Source organism: Mobula birostris, chromosome 4, assembly GCF_030028105.1.
Source record: "Mobula birostris isolate sMobBir1 chromosome 4, sMobBir1.hap1, whole genome shotgun sequence".
NCBI classification, from domain to species: domain Eukaryota; kingdom Metazoa; phylum Chordata; class Chondrichthyes; order Myliobatiformes; family Myliobatidae; genus Mobula; species Mobula birostris.
The window spans coordinates 206,865,085-206,883,974 of NC_092373.1; the positions used below are offsets into that span (position 1 = coordinate 206,865,085).

General features: G+C 45.1%; 1 protein-coding gene across 1 annotated transcript in view; it reads left to right on the forward strand.

Annotated features, from left to right (window-relative positions):
- Positions 1-18,890, forward strand: part of LOC140197108 (disintegrin and metalloproteinase domain-containing protein 12-like) — a 136,097-nt gene that overhangs the window by 27,981 nt on the left and 89,226 nt on the right. The window contains exons 7-9 of the mRNA XM_072257023.1: positions 13,304-13,372; positions 17,888-17,959; positions 18,409-18,575. Of these exons, the coding sequence (XP_072113124.1) occupies positions 13,304-13,372; positions 17,888-17,959; positions 18,409-18,575 (308 nt within the window). The remainder of the gene's footprint in view (positions 1-13,303; positions 13,373-17,887; positions 17,960-18,408; positions 18,576-18,890) is intronic.

The window sequence follows — 18,890 nt, forward strand, 5'->3', positions numbered from 1 at the left end:
ATTAATTGCGAGGTGTTTCTCTCAAAGGGGTAACTACACAGCACTGGGAGGGGGTGTCAGACAGTGACAGTGAGCTGGGGCTTCTCTGAAAGGGGTAACTACACAGCACTGGGAATTCTAGTTGATGAAAAGCCGATCATTCTCAACCAGTCGACTTGCATTGTTTGAGGTGTAACTTGCAGAACAGATGAGTAGGAACCAATGGATGAGATGTGTCTGGACCTTAAGAAACCTTTATATTAGGTCCCACATGAAAAGTTGGAGTGTACAATTATGACAAATGACTGACCTTCAGTGTGAAAAAGCTTATCAACTACATATACAAGATACCCCTGACCAGATGACACCTCCTCCATCCAAACTGGCTGAACAAGTTCCACTGCAAGTTCCCTACACGTCAACAATTCTATTGCCCATCAGCAATGCCTCACATCCTTTGTTAAGAAGGAGGAGGGCATTTGGTCTGAAAGCAGATCAGACTGATATGCAGAGAGAACTGAAAGAAGGAAATGGTCCCATTCTGGGTGACGAGCGTGGCTTACCACAGCGATCGTGCTGGGACAGCAGTTCTTCACCAGACACCGTGATGATTTGGAGGAGTTAATTATGTGTCATATCTCCAGTCTGTGGATGGCACAAAGCTGAGGGGAGTGCGAGACGTGACGAGGATGTGGAACCGCTGCAGACCGGCTTAGATGGGGTGATGGAATGGGCCGTTGAGGGCAGTTGCAGAATTACGTGGATCAGAGTGAGCTGCTGGAGCGACGGAGGATGAGAGGTGACCTGATAGAGGTGTATAAGATGATGAGAGGCATTGATCGTGTGGATAGTCGGAGGCTTTTTCCCAGGGCTGAAATGGCTAACACGAGAGGGCACAGTTTTAAGGTGTTTGGAAATAGGTACAGAGGAGATGTCAGGGGTAAGTTTTTTACACAGAGTAGTGGATGCACGGAATGCATTGCCAGCGATGGTGATAGAGGCAGATACAACAGGGTCTTTTAAGAGACTCTTAGATAGGTACATGGAGCTTAGAAAAATAGAGGGCTATGCGGTAGGGAAATTCTAGGCAGTTTCTAAAGTAGGTTACATGGTCGGCACAACATTGTGGGCCGAAGGGCCTGTAATGTGCTGTAGGTTTCTATGTTCTATGTTCTAGAAGTCCATAATGTATCTGCCTCTACCACCACCCCAGGCACCCACCATCTCTTTTGCCAGTCTTCTACATGATCCACAACACCTCTGATCTTCGTATCATCTGCAAGCATACTCCCAACCCATCTATACCTTCATCCAGGGCACTTATTTACATCACAAACAGCAGGGGTCTCAGTACCAATCTCTGCAGAATACTGCTAATTACAGACTTCCACAACCCTTGTTTTCTATGGATCAGCCAGGTCTGAATCCAAATGGCCAGTTCACCATGGATCTCAATATTCCGGAGGAAGCTCCCATGAGGGACTTTGTTAAACACCTTACAACATCCTCAACTCTACCTTCATCAATCACCTGTGCAACCTCATTGAAAAGCTCATGACAAGCTATTGGCCAGAAAGAACAAATCATTGAAAAGAATGAGCCAAGGGCAGTGGAAATCGATAAAGCAGAAGTCTTTGTTCTTAGCATGTGGTTGCAGGAATGGAGGTAGCTATTTTGTAAGTCTGTTTATGCCTCCAGTCTTTTGTGAACTGCCTCTAGCTCTGGGACAACTTAATCAGAACAACTGAATTGTGTGTGGCCGACCAGCGGCGTCAACAGAGCTTTACCACGAGGGATTTCTCGCAGGTTGGCGGCGGTTATTTAAAATGGGAGCCTTGAGAGCGCTTGTCCATTGTACGTGGCCTGTCAGCAGCATCAACAGAGTTCTACGAACTGAATAAAAGTACAAAAGGGCAATGTTATGGTAGTCATGGGAGATTTTAACGTGCAGGGTGATTGGGGAAAGTCAGGTTGGTAATGGATGTCAAGAGCGTGAGTTTGTTGAATGCCTAAGAGATTACTTTTTACAGCAGTTTGTCGTTGAGCCTACCAGGGGATCGCTATAGTGGATTGGCTGTTATGCAATGAACCGGAGGCGATTAGGGAGCTTAAGGTAAAAGAATCCTTAGGAACCAGCGATCACAATATGATTGTGTTCAACTTGAAAGTTGATAGGGAGAAAGTAAAGTCTGATGTAGCAGTATTTCAGTGGAGTAAGGGAAATTACAGTGGTATGAGAGAGGAATTGGCCAAAGTAAATTGGAAAGAGCTGCTGACAGGGACGTCAGCAGAGCAGCAATGGCGTGAGTTTCTGGGAAAAATGAGGAAGGTGCAGGACATGTGTATTCCAAAAATGAAGAAATACTCAGATGGTAAAATAGTAGAACCTTGTGGCTGACAAAGGAAGTCAAAGCTATTGTAAAAGCAAAAGAAAGGGCATACAATAAAGCAAAAATTAGTAGCATGATAGAGGATTGAGAAGCTTTTAAAAAACTACAGAGAGCAACTAAAACTCATTAGAAGGGAAAAGATTAAATATGAAGTCAAGCTAGTAAAAGTCTTTTCAAGTATTTTAAAAATAAAAGAGAAATGAGAGTGGATGTAAGACCACTAGAAAATGAGGCAAGAGAAATAATAATATGGGACAAGGAGACGGCTGATGAACTAAATGAGTATTTTGCGTCAGTCTTCACTGTAGAAGACACTAGCAATATCCCTGATGTTGCAGTCTGTGAAGGAAGAGAAATGGGTGCAGTTACTGTTACAAGAGAGAAGGTGCTCAAAAGGCTGAAAGACCTAAAGGTACATAGGGCACCCGGAGCAGATGAACTGCACCCTAGGGTTCCGAAAGAAGTAATGTTAGAGATTGTGGTGTCATTAGAAATGATCTTTCAAAAATCATTGCACTCTGGCATGGTGCCAGAGGACTGGCAAATTGCAAATGTCTCTCCACTCTTTAAGAAGGGAGGAAGACAGCAGAAAGGAAATTATAGACCAGTTAGCCTGACCTCAGTGGTTGGGAGGATGTTAGAGTCAATTGTTAAGAATGAGGTGATGGAGTACTTAGTGACACAGGATAAGATAGTATAAAGTCAGCATGGTTTCCTTCAGGGAGTATCCTGCCTGATGAACCTGCTGGAATTCTTTGAGAAAATTACAAGTCCGATAGATAAAGGGGATGCAGTGGATGTTGTATATTTGGACTTTCAGAAAGCCTTTGACAAGGTGCCACACATGAGGCTGCTTACCAAGTTCAGAGCCCATGGTATCACAGGAAAGTTCCTAACATGGTTAGAGCATCGGCTGATTGGTAGGAGGCCGTGAATTAGAATAAAAGGATCCTTTTCTGGTTGGCTGCCAGTGACTAGTGGTGTTCCGCAGGGGTCGGTGTTGGGACCATTTCTTTTTATGCTGTATATCAATGATTTAGATAATGGAATAGATGGCCTTGTTGCCAAGTTTGCAGATAACACGAAGATTGGTGGAGGGGCAGGTAGTGTTGAGGAAACAGGTAGGATGCAGAAGGACTTAGACAGATTTGGAGAATGGGAAAGAAAGTGGCAAATGAAATACAATGTTGAAAAATGCACGGTCATGCACTTTAGTCGTAGAAATAAATGTGCAGACTATTTTCTAAACAGGGAGAAAATCCAGAGTGACTTGGGAGTCCTTGTGAAGAACGCCCTAAAGGTTAACTTGCAGGTTGAGTCGGTGGTGAGGAAGGCAAATGCCATGTTAGCATTCATTTCAAGAGGTCTAGAATACAAGAGCAGGGATGTGATGCTGAGGCTTTATAAGGCTCTGGTGAGGCCTCACCTTGAGTGTTGTGAACAGTTTTGGGCCCCTCATCTTAGAAAAGATGTACTGGCATTGGAGAGGGTCCAGAGGAGGTTCACAAGGATAATTCTGGGAATGAAAGGGTTATCATATGAGGAATGGTTTGATAGCTCTGGGTCTGTACTCGCTGGAATTCAGAAGGATGGGGGGGGGGATCTCATTGAAACCTTTCGAATGTTGAAAGGCCTAGACAGAGTAGATGTGGAAAGGATGTTTCCCATGGTGGGAGAGTCTAGGACAAGAGGGGACAGCCTTAGGATAGAGGGGCACCCTTTCAAAACAGAGATGTGGAGCAGAAGTCGGCCATTTGGCCCATCGAGTCTGCTCTGCCATTTTATCATGAGTTGATCCATTCTCCCATTTAGTCCCACTCCCCCACCTTCTCATCATAACCTTTGATGCCCTGGCTACTCAGATACCTATCAATCTCTGCCTTAAATACACCCAATGACTTGGCCTCCACTGCTGCCCGTGGCAACAAATTCCATAGATTCACCACCCTTTGGCTAAAAAAATTTCTTCGCATTTCTGTTCTGAATGGACACCCTTTAATCCTTAAGTCATGCCTTCTCATACTAGACTCCCCCATCATGGGAAACAACTTTACCACATCCACTCTGTCCATGCCTTTCAACATTCAAAATATTTCTATGAGGTCTCCCCTCATTCTTCTAAACTCCAAGGAATACAGTCCGAGAGCGGACAAACGTTCCTCATATGTTAACCCTCTCATTCCTGGAATCACTCTAGTGAATCTTCTCTGTACCCTCTCCAACATCAGCACATCCTTTCTTAAATAAGGAGACCAAAACTGCCCACAGTACTCCAAGTGAGGTCTCACCAGCGCCTTATAGAGCCTCAACATCACATCCCTGCTCCTATACTCTATTCCTCTAGAAATGAATGCCAACATTGCATTCGCCTTCTTCACTACTGACTCAACCTGGAGGTTAACCTTAAGGGTATCCTGTACAAGGACTCCCAAGTCCCGTTGCATCTCCGAACTTTGAATTCTTTCCCCATTTAAATAATAGTCTGCCCATTTATTATTTCTGCCAAAGTGCATAACTGTACTCTTTCCAACATTGTACTTCATTTGCCACTTCTCTGCCCATTCTTCCAATCTATCCAAGTCTCTCTGCAGACTCTCCGTTTCCTCAGCACTACCGGCCCCTCCACCTATCTTCATATCATCAGCAAACTTAGCCGCAAAGCCATCTATTCCACAATCCAAATCGTTGATGTACAATGTAAAAAGAAGCGGCCCCAACACGGAGCCCTGTGGAACACCACTGGTAACCGACAGCCAACCAGAATAGGATCCCTTTATTCCCACTCTCTGTTTCCTGCCAATCAGCCAACGCTCTATCCACATATGTAACTTTCCCGTAATTCCATGGGCTCTTATCTTGTTAAGTAGCCTCATGTGTGGCACCTTGTCAAAGGCCTTCTGAAAATCCAAATATACAACATCCACTGCATCTCCCTTGTCTAGCCTACTGGTAATTTCCTCAAAAAATTGTAATAGGTTTGTCAGGCAGGATTTTCCTTTAAGCAATCCACGCTGAGTTCTGCCTATCTTGTCATATGCCTCCAGGTACTCTGTAACCTCATCCTTGACAATCGGCTCCAAAAACTTCCCAACCACCGATGTCAAGCTTAACAGGTCTATAATTTCTTTTTTGCTTCCTTGCCCTCTTCTTAAATAGCGAAGTGACATTTGCAATCTTCCAGTCCTCCGGAACCATGCCAGAATCTATCGACTTTTGAAAGATCATCGCTAATGCCTCCGCAATCTCCACAGCTACTTCCTTCAGAACACGAGGGTGCATTCCATCTGGTCCAGGAGATTTATCTACCTTTAGCCTATTCAGCTTCCTGAGTACTTTCTCTGTCGTAATTGTGACTGCGCACACTTCTCTTTCCTGCCACCCTTGAGTGTCCAGTATACTGCTGATGTCTTCCTCAGTGAAGACTGATGCAAAATACTCGTTCAGTTCCTCTGCCATCCCCTTATCTCACATTACAATTTCTCCAGCATCATTTTCTATCGGTTCTATATCTACTCTCACCTGTCTTTTATTCTTTATATACTTGAAAAAGCTTTTAGTATTCTCTTTGATATTATTTGTTAGCTTCCTTTCATAGTTAATCCTTTCCCTCTTAATGACCTTCTTAGTTTCCTTTTGTAAGCTTTTAAAAACTTCCCAATCCTCTGTCTTTCCACTAATTTTTGCTTCCTTGTATGCCCTCTCCTTTGCTTAAACTTTGGCTTTGACTTCTCTTGTCAACCACGGTTGCATCCTTTTTCCATTCGAAAATTTCTTCTTTTTTGGAATATAACTGTCTTGCACTTCTCGCATAAACTCCAGCCACTGCTGCTCTGCCGTCTTTCCCGCCAGTGTCCCTTTGCAGTCAATTTTGGCCAGTTCCTCTCTCATGCAACTGTAATTTCCTTTACTCCACTGAAATACCGACACATCAGATTTCGGCTTTTCTTTTTCAAATTTTACAGTGAATTCAATCATGTTATGATCACTGTCTCCTAAGGGTTCCTTCACCTCAATCTCTCTAATCACCTCCGGTTCATTACACAATACCCAATCTAGTACAGCCGATCTCCTAGTGGGCTCAACAACAAGCTGTTCTAAAAAGCCATCTCGCAGACATTCTACAAATTCTCTCTCTTGAGATCCAGTGCCGACCTGATTTTCCCAATCCACTCGCATGTTAAAATCCCCCATAATTATCATAACACTGCCCTTCTGACAAGCCTTTTCTATTTCCTGTTGTAATTTGTAGTCCACATTCCTGCAAAAGGAGGAAGTCATGGAGGGATTGTCTACTGAGTCAGTGTGAGCGGAAATCAGAAACAGGAAAGGGGCAATAACTCTACTGGGTGTTTTTTATAGACCCTCCCACCCAACAGTAACAGGGATACCGAGGAGCAGGTAGACTTTCCTAATATTGATTGGCATTTCCTTAGTGCAAGGGGTTTAGATGTGGTGGAGTTTGTTAGGTGTGTTCAGGAATGTTTCCTGACACATTATGTGGATAAGCCAACTGGAGGAGAGTCTGTATTGGGAAGTGAACCTGGTCAAGTGTCAGATCTCTCAGTGGTAGAACATTTTGGAGGTAGTGACCACAACTCTACCTCCTTCACCATAGCAATGGAGAGGGATAGGAGCAGACAATTTGGTGAAACATTCAATTCTGGTAGGGGGAAATATGATGCTATTTGGCAGGAACTTCGGAGCATAAATTGGGAGCAGATGGTCTCAGGAAAATGCACAGCAGAAATGTGGCAGATGTTCAGGGAACATTTACATGAAGTTCTGCATAGGTATGTTCCATTGAAACAGGGAAAGGATGGTAGGGTAAAAGAACCATGATGGAGAAAGGATGTAGAAAATCTAGTTAAGAAGAAAAGAAAAGCTTATGAAAGGTTCAAGAAACTAGGCACTGTTAGAGCTCTAGAAAATTACAAGGTTGTTAGTAAGGAGCTTAAGAATGGAATTTGGAGAGCCAGAAGGTGCCATGAGAAGGCCTTGGTGAGCAGGATTAAGGAAAACCCCAAGTCATTCTACAAGTATGTGAAGAACAAGAGGATGAGCCATGAAAGAATAGGACCAATCAGGTGCGACAGTAGAGTCAGAGGAGGTAGCGGAGACACTTAATGAATATTTGCTTCAATATTCAGCAGGGAAAAAGACCTTGGCAATTGTGGGGATGACTTACAGTGGACTGAAACACTTGAGCGTATAGACATTAAGAAAAAAGATGTGCTGAGCTTTTGAAAAGCATTAAGTTAGATAAGTCACCGGGACAGGATGAAATGTACCCCAGGCTACTTTGGGAAGTGTGGGAGGAGATTGTTGAGCCTCTGGATCTTTGTGTCATCAATAGGGACGGGAGAAGTACCAGAGGACGGGAGGGTTGTAAATGTTGTTCCCTTGTTCAAGAAAGGGAGTAGAGATAACCCAGGAAATTATAGACCAGTGAGTGGTGGGCAAGTTGTTGGAGAAGATCCTGACAGGCAGGATTTATGAGCATTTGGAGAGACAAAATCTGATTGGGGATAGTCAGCTTGGTTTTGTCAAGGGCAAGTGGTGCCGGTTGAATTCTTTCAGGATGTAACAAAACACATTGATGAAAGTAGAGCAGTGGATGTACTGTATATGGATTTCAGTAAAGCACTTGATAAGATTCCCCGTGCAAGGCTCCTTCAGAAAGTAAGGGGGCATGCGATCCAAGGAGACCTTGCTCTGTGAATCCAGAATTGGCTTGCCCACAGGAGGCAAAGGGTGGTTGTAGATGTTTCATATTGTGTATGGAGGTCGGTGACCAGTGGTGTTCCACAGGGATCTGTTCTGGGACCCCTCCTCTTTGTGATTTTTATAAATGACCTGGGTGAAGAAGTAGAAGGGTGGGTTAGTAAGTTTGCAGATGACACAAAGGTTGGGGGTGTTGTGGACAGTCTGGAGGGTTGTCAGATGTTACAGCGGGACATTGATAGGTTGCAAAACTGGGCTGAGAAGTGGCAGATGGACTTTAATCCCGATAAGTGTGAAGTGATTCATTATGGTAGGTCCAATTTGAAGACAGAATATAATATAAGTGGCAAGACTCTTGGCAGTGTGGAGGATCAGAGAGATCTTGGGGTCCGTGTCCCTCGGACACTCAAAGCTGCTGTGCAGGTTGACAGTGTTGTTAAGAAGGCATGTAGTATGTTAGCATTCATCAACTGTAGGATTGAGTTCAAGAGCCATGAGGTAGTTTTACAGCTATAGAAGACCTTGGTCAGACCCCACTTGGAGCACTGTATTCAGTTCTGACCAAATCAAGTGGCTTTTATTGTCATTTCAACCATAACTGCTGGTACAGTACACAGTAAAAACGAAACAATATTCCTCCAGGACCATGGTGCTACATGAAACAACACAAAACTACACTAGACTACATGAAACAACACAAAACTACACTAAACTACCTGAAACAACACAAAACTGCACTAGACTACATGAAACAACACAAAACTACACCAGACTACATGAAACAACACAAAACTACACTAAACTACCTGAAACAACACAAAACTGCACTAAACTACCTGAAACAACACAAACCTACTTTAGACTTCAGGCCTAAAGGGGACTACATAAAGTGCACAGAACAGTGCACGACAGTACAATAATTAATAAGCAAGACATTTAAAGGCATCTGTTAGTCTTGCGAGACCATGGATCTGCGCCTGGAAAGTCTTCACTCTCCAGGGCGCAGGCCTGGGCAAAGTTGTATGGAAGACCGGCAGTTGCCCATGCTGCAAGTCTCCCCTCTCCACGACACCAGTGTTGTCCAAGGGAAGGGCATTAGGACCCATACAGCTTGGCACCAGTGTTGTCGCAGAGCAATGTGTGATTAAGTGCCTTGCTCAAGGACACAACACATTCCCTCGGCTGGGGCTCAAACTCACGACCTTCAGGTCACTAGTCCAATGCCTTAACCACTTGGCCACGTGCCCACACAAGACAATAGGCGCAGTAAAGGACAAATTACAATATAATAATAAATGATGTAAGTGTAAACAATCTTTTAGCAGGAATTGAGAAAGAAATGAGCAAAAATTGCAAAGGGTGGGGATTGGTGTTCAGTTGTGTGTTTGTGTCTGTGTGTGTGCGTGTGTGTGTGTGTGTGTGTGTGTGTGTGTAGGCTGGTGTCAGTCCAGGCTCTGGGTATTGAGGAGTCTAATGGCTTGGGGGAAGAAACTGTTGCACAGTCTGGTGGTGAGAGCCTGAATGCTTCAGTACCTTTTGCCAGATGGCAGGAGGGAGAAGAGTTTGCATGAGGGGTGCGTGGGGTTCTTCACAATGCTGTTTGCTTTACGGATGCAGTGTGTGGTGTAAATGTCTGTAATGGCGGGAAGAGAGACCCCTGTGATTCCTTCAGCTGACCTCACTATCCGCTGCAGGGTCTTGCGATCTGAGAATTTCTGAACCAGGCAGTGATGCAGCTGCTCAGGATGCTCTCAATACAGGCTCTGTAGAATGTGGTGAGGATGGGGGGTGGGAGATGGACTGATCACCTGGCTGTACTTCACTCCCTGAGTACAGGCAGAGACTGAAGACTGCAGCAGCAGTAGTGAGGACCAAGAAAGTTTGGACAAGGGAAGCACAGGACTGCTTTGAATCGGTGGACTGGACTGTATTCAGGGATTCATCTTCGAAACTGGATGAGTATGCTGCAGTTGTTACCGACTTCATTCAAACATGTGTGTATGAATTTGTGCCTACAAAGGCTTATTTACATTCCCAAACCAAAAGTTGTGCATGAACCAGGAGGTACATCGTCTGCTGAAGGCTAGATCTATGGCATTCCAGTCTGGCGACCCAGGACTGTACCAGAAAACCAGGTATGGCTTGCGGAGGGCTATTTCAAGGGCGAAGAGGCCATTTCAAATGAGGTTGGAGACAACATTGGATGCACGGCAACTCTGGCAGGGTTTGCAAGACAGTACTTCCCACAAAGCGAAACCCAATAGCATGAATGGCAGCGATGCTTCACTACCAGATGAACTCAATGCCTTCTGTGCCTGCTTTGAACGGGAGAATATAACTACAGCTGTGAAGATCCCTGCTGCACCTGATGACCCTGTGACCTCTGTCTCAGAGGCCGATGTTAGACTGTCTTTAGAGAGAGTGAACCCTCGCAAGGTAGAAGGTCCCAATGGAGTACCTGGTAATGCTCTGAAAACCTGTGCCAACCAACTAGCGGGAGTATTCAAGTACATTTTCAACCTCTCACTGTTTCAGACAGAGGTTCCCAGTTGCTTCAAAAAGGCAACAATTATACCAGTGCCAAAGAAGAATAATGTGGGCTGCCTTAATGACTATCACCCGGTAGCACTCACATCGACAGTGAAGAAATGCTTTGAGAGGTTCATAACTAGATTGAACTCCTGCCTCAGCAAGGGCCTAGACCCATTGCAATTGGCCTATCGCCACAATGGGTCAACAGCAAAAGCAATCTCAATGGCTCTTCATGCGGTCTAAGACCACCTGGACAACACAAACATCTATGTCAGGATGCTGTTCATCGACTATAGTTCAACATTTAATACCATCATTTCCACAATTCTGATTGAGAAGTTACAGAACCTGGGCCTCTGTACCTTCTTCTGCAATTAGATCCTCGACTTCCTAACTGGAAGACCACAATCTGTGCAGATCGGTGATAACATATCCTCCCCGCTGACGATTAACACTGGTGCACCTCAGGGGTGTGTGCTTAGCCCACTGCTCTACTCTCTATATACACATGACTGTGTGGCTGTGTATAGCTCAAATACCATCTATAAATTTGCTAACGATACAACCATTGTTGGTAGAATCTCAGGTGGTGACGAGAGGGCATACAGGAGTGAGATATGCCAACTAGTGGAGTGGTGCCGCAGCAACAACCTGGCACTCAACGTCAGTAAGATAAAAGTGCTGATTGTGGACTTCAGGAAGGGTAAGACGAAGGAACACATACCAATTCTCATAGAGGGATCAGAAGTGGAGACAATGAGCAGTTTCAAGTTCCTGGGTGTCAAGACCTCTGAGGATCTAACCTGGTCCCAACATATCGATGTAGTTATAAGGAAGGCAAGACAGTAGCTATACTTCATTAGGAGTGTGAAGAGATTTGGAATGCTAACAAATACACTCAAAAACTTCTATAGATGTACCGTGGAGAGCATTCCAACAGGCTGCATCACTGTCTGGTATGGGGTGGTGGGGGGAACTACTGCACAGGACCGAAAGAAGCTGCAGAGGGTCGTAAATTTAGTCAGCTCCATCTTGGGTACTAGGCTACAAAGTACCCAGGACATCTTCAAGGAGTAGTGTCTCAGAAAGTCAGTGTCCACTATTAAGGACCCCCAGCACCCAGGGCATGCCCTTTTCTCACTGTTACCATCAGGTAGGAGGTACAGAAGCCTGAAGGCACACACTCAGTGATTCAGGAACGGCTCCTTCCCCACCATCCGATTCCTAAATGGACATTGAACCCGTGAACACTACCTCACTTTTTAATATATATTTCTGTTTTTGCACAATTTTTAATCTATTCAATGTACATGTACTGTAAGTTATTTATTAATTATTATTATTTTCTTCTTCCATATTATGCATTGCATTGAACTGCTGCTGCTAAGTTAACAAGTTTCACAACACATGCTGGTGACAATAAACCTGATTCAGATTTTAAACAATCGTCGCTGACCTGCGAGGAATCTCCTGTGCTTAGCTCCTGCTACTGACTGGGCAGCCAGAATGAGCCCGAACGCCCACAAAGCTCTCCTTTTGAACAAACATCACTGACCTGAGAGATAGCTGGCTGTGTATAAGTCGATGGTCACCCAGCTTCAGAGGACGAGATGTGACCTGATAGAGGTGTATAAGATGATGAGAGGCATTGATTGTGTGGATAGTCAGAGGCTTTTTCCCAGGGCTGAAATGGTTGCCACTAGACACTACAATACTACAGCACAGTACAGGCCCTTCAGCCCTCTATGTTGTGCTGACCCATATATCCTTAAAAAAAACATACTAAACCCACACTACCCCGTAACCCTCTGTGCCACAAGAGTACACAGGTTTAAGGTGCTAGGGAGGAGGCACAGAGGAGATGTCAGGGGTAAGTTTTTTACACAGAGAGTGGTGAGTGCATGGAATGGGCTGCCGGCAACGGTGGTGGAGGCGGATACGATAGGGTCTTTTAAGAGACTTTTGGATAGGTACACGGAGCTTAGAAAAAAAGAGGGCTATGGGTAAGCCTAGTAATTTCTAAGGTAGGGACATGTTTGGCACAACTTTGTGGGCCGAAGGGCCTGTATTGTGCTGTAGGTTTTCTATGTTTTCTAAGGTTTTTACAGAGTTGTGGAATGCACTGCCTGGGTTGAGGATGTAGATATGATGGACACATTTCAGAGGCTTTTAGATACGCACATGAATTTGTAGAGAATGGAGAGTTATGGACATTGTGTTGGCAAAAAGGATTAGTAATTAGTTTGGCACAGCATCATGGGGCCAAAGGGCCTGTTCCTGTTCTGTGTTCTACTAGAAAAATCAAAGGCCGCAGCAGTGACTTCCAGTGAGTAAAATAGCCTTTTGCCACCACCCACTGCCTCCCATTACCGACAATTTTTAGACATAGTTAGTGACCAGATTAATGACCTGTGAGCTCTGCTTTTCTGGCCTTTCCTTCAGGGTTTCGGTTTACAGCCCCTGTCTGGCCAAGCCTTCAGTCACCTGCCCTTGGTTCTGATATATCTGTTTGTGCCAACAATTGGTTTGGTAAATGGATCTATGCAGAGCCTTCAGTGGCTGATGGTTGACTGAGGAACCGTATGGGATAATTTCCCCCAGCCCACTACCCAGGATATCACAACTTCCCCCAGATGGGATCCCCTTGCACCCTCAGCTAACTGGGAACCCCTTCGTTTCAGATGAAGAAGATGGATTTGATGGAAGAGACAAAATACGTGGAGTTGGTGCTGGTAGCAGACAATTCACAGGTGGGTGACGTCGCCAAATGTATCTGACGGGACAGAGCTAGACATGAGTCATGTTAAGGAGCGAGGTTGGAAATGAAAGAGCAGGTGGAAATACAGGGTGAGATAACGGCGGGGATGGGGGTGGGGGGGGAGAGGAGAGACACAGTAACAAAGTCTCGTTGGTGATGAGCTGGATTCCCACATGGTGTACGTTTCCAGCTGAGATGGTGGGATTGAGAACAGTTTGGGAATTCTGTGACTGGTGTGGTGAGCTACCTCCAGAGGGTGAGGCAACTGGAGATGTGGACGGTAAGATTCCTGGGGAAAAGGCAGAGCTGGAGACTGGAACTCCCAGGACCTCAGAAGAAGTGATAAAAGAACTGGAAGGGGGCTTAGTGAGATGTGTTGCTGCCTCAGGTTTCCAGTAACCCAGGTCCAATCCTTAGCTCGAGTACTGTCTGTGTGGAGTTTGCATGATCTTCCTGTGACCGTGTGGCTCTCCTCTCGACATTCCAGTTTTTTCAGAGTTGGGAGAGTTTTAAGGTAAGAAGACCGAGGGACACGTCTCTCACCCAGGGGGTGTTCCATATGGAACAAGCTGCCAGAGGAAATGGCAGTTACTTTAACCACACTGAGAAGACGCTCACAGAGTGCATGTGCAGCAAGGGATTAATGCAGACAGAGCAAACGCAGGCAAATTGCAATGGCTTTAGATAGGCACCTTGGTTGGCATGCACCATTGAGCTGAACGGCCTCTTCCTGTCCTGTGTGACTCCCACGTCCCGGAGACTTGAGTTGATCCTGTTCCTTGGGGGCTGTTTCCTCCAGTCTGTCTGTGATGCGAATGCCATCTGACCAATACCGTGTGCACCATCTCCAACAGGCTCATGTTCAAAGTCAATTTATTACATATGCCACCATATACAACCCTGAGGTTCATTTTCTTGTGGGCATACTCAATAAATCCATAGAATAATAACCATAGCAGAATCAACGGAAGACCAGTGCAGAAGACAACAAACTGTGCAATTACAAAAGAAAGAAATAATGATAGTAAATAAATAATCAACAAATATCGAGAACATGAGATGAAGAATCTTTGGAAGTGAGTCCATTGGTTGTGGGAACAATTTAATGATGGGACAAGTGAAGTTATCGCTTTGGTTCAAGAGCCTGATGACTGAAAGGTTATAACTGTTCCTGAAGCTGGTGGTGTGAGTCCTGAGGCTCCTGTACCTCCTTCCTGATGGCAGCAGTGAGAAGAGAGCTTGTCCTGGTGATGGGGGTCTCTGATGACGGATGCTGCTTTCCTGTGACAGTGTTTCATGCAGAGGCACTCAGTGATTGGGAGGGTTTTACCGATGATGGACTTAGCCGTATCCACTACTTTTTGGAGGATTTGCCAGTCAAGGCATTGGTGTTTCCCTACCAGACTGTGACGCAGCCAGTCATGGGAAGTTAGAGGATTGGAAAGCTTCTAAAAACCAACAAAAGACAACCAAAAAAATCCGTAAAGAGATAAAAGATGAAATATGAAGGGAAACTAGCCAGTAATATAGAAGAAGAAACAAGAAGTTTTTCAGATATGAAAGAGACGAAAGTCAGTATCAGACCACTGGAACATGACACTGGAGATATAATAATGTGGGACAAAGAAATGGCAGATGAACTGAACAAGTAACTTGCATCAGTCTTCACAGTGGAGGACACATTCAAGAGCGTCAGGGGCAGAAGTGAATGTCTTTGCTATTACTAAAGAGAAGGTGCTTGGGAAGATGTTGGAGTCTATTATAATGGATAAGGTCTTAGAGTACTTGGAGGCACATGGTTTCTTTAAGGGAAAATCTTGCCTGACAAATCGGTTGGAAACCTTTGAGGAAATAACAAGCAGGATACACAAAGGAGAGTCAGTTGATGTTGTTTACTTGGATTTTAAAAAGGCCTTTGATAAGGTGCTGCACATGAGGCTGCTTAACAAGATAAGAGCCCATGGTATTACAGGAAAGATACTAGCATGGATAGAAAATTGACTGACTGGCAGGAGGCAAAGATAAGAATAAAGAGAGCCTTTTTTGGTTGGCTGCCAGTGATTAATGGTGTGCTGCAGGGGTCTGTGCTGGGACCACTTCTATTCACATTAAGTGTCAATGATTTGGATGAAGGAATTGATGGCTCTGTGACTGAGTTTGCAAATACGATGAAGGTAGGTGGAGGGGCAGGTAGTGTTGAGGGAGCAGGGTGTCTACAGAAGTTGGACAGATTAGGAGAATGGGCAAAGGAGTGATTGATGGAATACAGTGTTGGGAAGTGCACGGTCATGCACTTTGGCAGAAAGAATAAAGGCATGGACTATTTTATAAATAGGGAGAAAATTCAAAAATCAGTCACGTAAAGGGACTTGAAGTCCTCAGAGGATTCGCTAAAGTTTAACTTGCAGGTTGTAAGAAAGGCGAATGCAATGTCAATTCATTTGGTGACTAGATTACAAAAACAAGTATGTAGGGTTGAGGCAGCATGGAGTATCCTGACTAGCTTTGGACCCTTAGCTCAGAAAAGATGTTCTGGCACTGGAGAGGGTACAGAGGAGATTGACAAGAATGATCCTAGGAATGAAAGGATTAACAAATGAAGAGTGTTTGATGGCTCAGGGCCAGTACTCGCTGGAGTTTAGAAGAATGAGGGGAGATCTCATCGAAACCAATCGAATATTGAAAGGCCAAGATTGAGTAGATGTGGAGAGAAACTTTCCTACAGAGGGGGAGAATAGGACAAGAGGGCCTGGCCTCCAAACTGAGGAATATCCTTTTAGAACAGAAATGAGGAAGAATTTATTTAGCAAGAATGTAGTGAATCTTTGGAATTCATTGCCCCAGATTGTCATGGTCCCTTCTGGCAATCCCCCACCTTGCCACTTGCCTCAAGATTTGGGCCTCGATCACCTCATTTAGATTCCAATCATTCCCAGGTATCACTAACTACACGCACCTGCTTCCCATCAAACGGCAGGATAAAAACCCTGTGACCACAGCAAGAAGCCACCAGTTCGTTGGTCAACTCTTGTGAGAGTAAACCTTGTTTCCTATTCCTGAGAACTGTTAGTTCTAAGCTTCGCATCGTCTCCTGGATATCAGCTCCCTGTTCGCGGAGGGACTACGCCTAACGACTCTGCCTCAGCATCTGTGTCCTGCACTTGGGTTCGTCCCCAGCCATGTCCTTGCAACACAGATAGCTATACAGCCCAAGACATTGGTATATTTAAGGTGGATGTTGATAAGTTCTTGATTAATCAGGGTGTCAAAGGTAGAATAAGGGGATTGAGAGGGATAATAAATCAGCCATTATGGAATGGCAAAGCAGATTTGATGGGCTGAGTGGCCTAATTCTGCTCTTATGTCTTGCATCTAACCTGGAAATATATCACCAATCACCAATTCACACTGGGTGTGAATCATGCTGCTCCTACCCCACTCTCACCTGTACCTGCCTCGTGTGAGCATTTGTGTCATGAGGAAAGATCCAGCAGACTGGACTTGTAGCTCTGCAGTTTCAAGGAAAGGGAGGCCATTTGCCTATTGAGGCAGTTCTCAACTTTCTACAGGAAATGAAACTGGGCAGGAGGTGGAATTGTCAGTAGGGAAAACTTTGGAAATGGTGACTAAAGTTCTGTGACTTTCAAGGTACTGAAGGAAACGAGCAAAGTACCGAACTGAAAGAAGGTTACTTTCAACAGTAACACACAAAAATGCTGGAGGAACTCATCTGCATCTCTGGAGAGGAGTGAAGAGTTGACATTTTGGGCTGAGACCTTTCATCGGGACTACAATGGGGCTAAAGCCAGAATAAGAAAGTGGGGCGAGGGTGGAAAGGGGTACAAGCTGATGGCTAATAGGTGAATCCAGCTGAGAGGGGGATGATAGCTGGGGAGGCAGTAGTTCCCTCACTAAGGATGGTGTAGGACCTTAAGTGGTGCTGAGGAAGGAGGCGTGGGGAAGATGTAACATCTGGGATGTGCCCAGCAGTGGAAACCCATAGAATGACAGAAGTTGCACAGAATAAACACGAGATTCTGCAGATGCTGGAAATCCAGAGCAACACACACAGAACGCAGGAGGAACTCAGCAGGCCAGGCAGCTTCTATGCAGAGGAGTAAAGAGTCAATGTTTTGGGCTAAAGCCCTTCATCAGAAAATTATACTGACTGTCCCTAAGTATTCTGGCTCCTTCACCCTTTGCTCACAGTATGTGCAAAGTGGAGTCAAGTAGATTTTTGGTCTACAAAAGTTGAGAGTTAGAGGACAGGGGGAAGAGTGGAATTGAGGCCAATTCCTGCAGGTCTGTGATCATACTGAATGGTATAGGAGGTGAATGAGGCTGTGTGAGAATCTCCTGTTCCCTCTTACCTCTCCCGTGGATGCAGAGAGCTGAGAGGGATGGTGGGACAGTGAGATGGCAATCAGGCTTGTGGGGCAGGGAATGTTGGGAAAAGTGGGACAGACCAAATCTTGAAATCAAGTCCAGTCACTTGGTTGTTTTTCAGTACCTGAAAGAGAAGAAGAGTAAGGAAGCTGTGGTGAAGAGGATGGTCAACATTGCAAACACGATAGACGTGGTAAGTGAGTGAAATACGTGCTCCCAGAGTAATCAAGCTCCAAAAACACTGTAGTAATGAAGCTGCCTGCCCACCTCGGTCAGAACAAAACCAACATTCAGAGAAGATACTCACAATGCTCCGTCTCTCCTGGTGATTACATTACATAGAGCACAGCGCCTTACAGCACCCCGGTTCAATTCCCGCCACTGCCTGTAAGTAGTTGGCACCTTCTCCCCGTGATCACGTGGGTTTCCTCCAGGTGCTCCGGTTTCCTCCCACAGTCCAAAAATGTACCGGTTGGTAGGTTAATTGGTCATTGTAAATTGTCCCGTGGAATTGAGTTATGGGAAATGGAGACCGCTGAAGCTTCAATCCATTTGGTGTCACTCTACTGTACAGTTCAGTGAATAATCCCTCAGTTCCAGCTGGATCAGATGACCTGTACCTCACTCTTCTCCCTTCTGCAGTATTACAGACAACTGAACATCCGGATTGCTCTGATTGGAGTCGAGGTGTGGACAATAGACCAAATCACAGTGGACAGAGATCCTCAGAAAACTCTGCCCCGCTTCCTTGACTGGAGAAGGAACAAGTTGCTCCCACGCAAGTACAATGACAACGCACAGTTCATCATGTGAGTAGCGCATACCAGCTCTCGCAACACAAACTCACCCTGTTACCTCAGCTTGTTCCTTCATGTGTTCATTCAATAGAGAATATTACAACACACTACGGGCACTCTGGTCCACCCTTTAGCTTACTCCAAGATCAATCCAACCCTTCCCTTCAACATAGCCCTCCATTCTTCTATCGCTAAAAGTTACATAGATATCTCTAATGTATCTGCCTTGGCCACTACCCATGACAGGATGTTCCACACCCCCGCCACTCTCTGTGTGTATATGAAAACACTGCCTCTGACTTCCCCCAATTTTATCCATTCACCTTA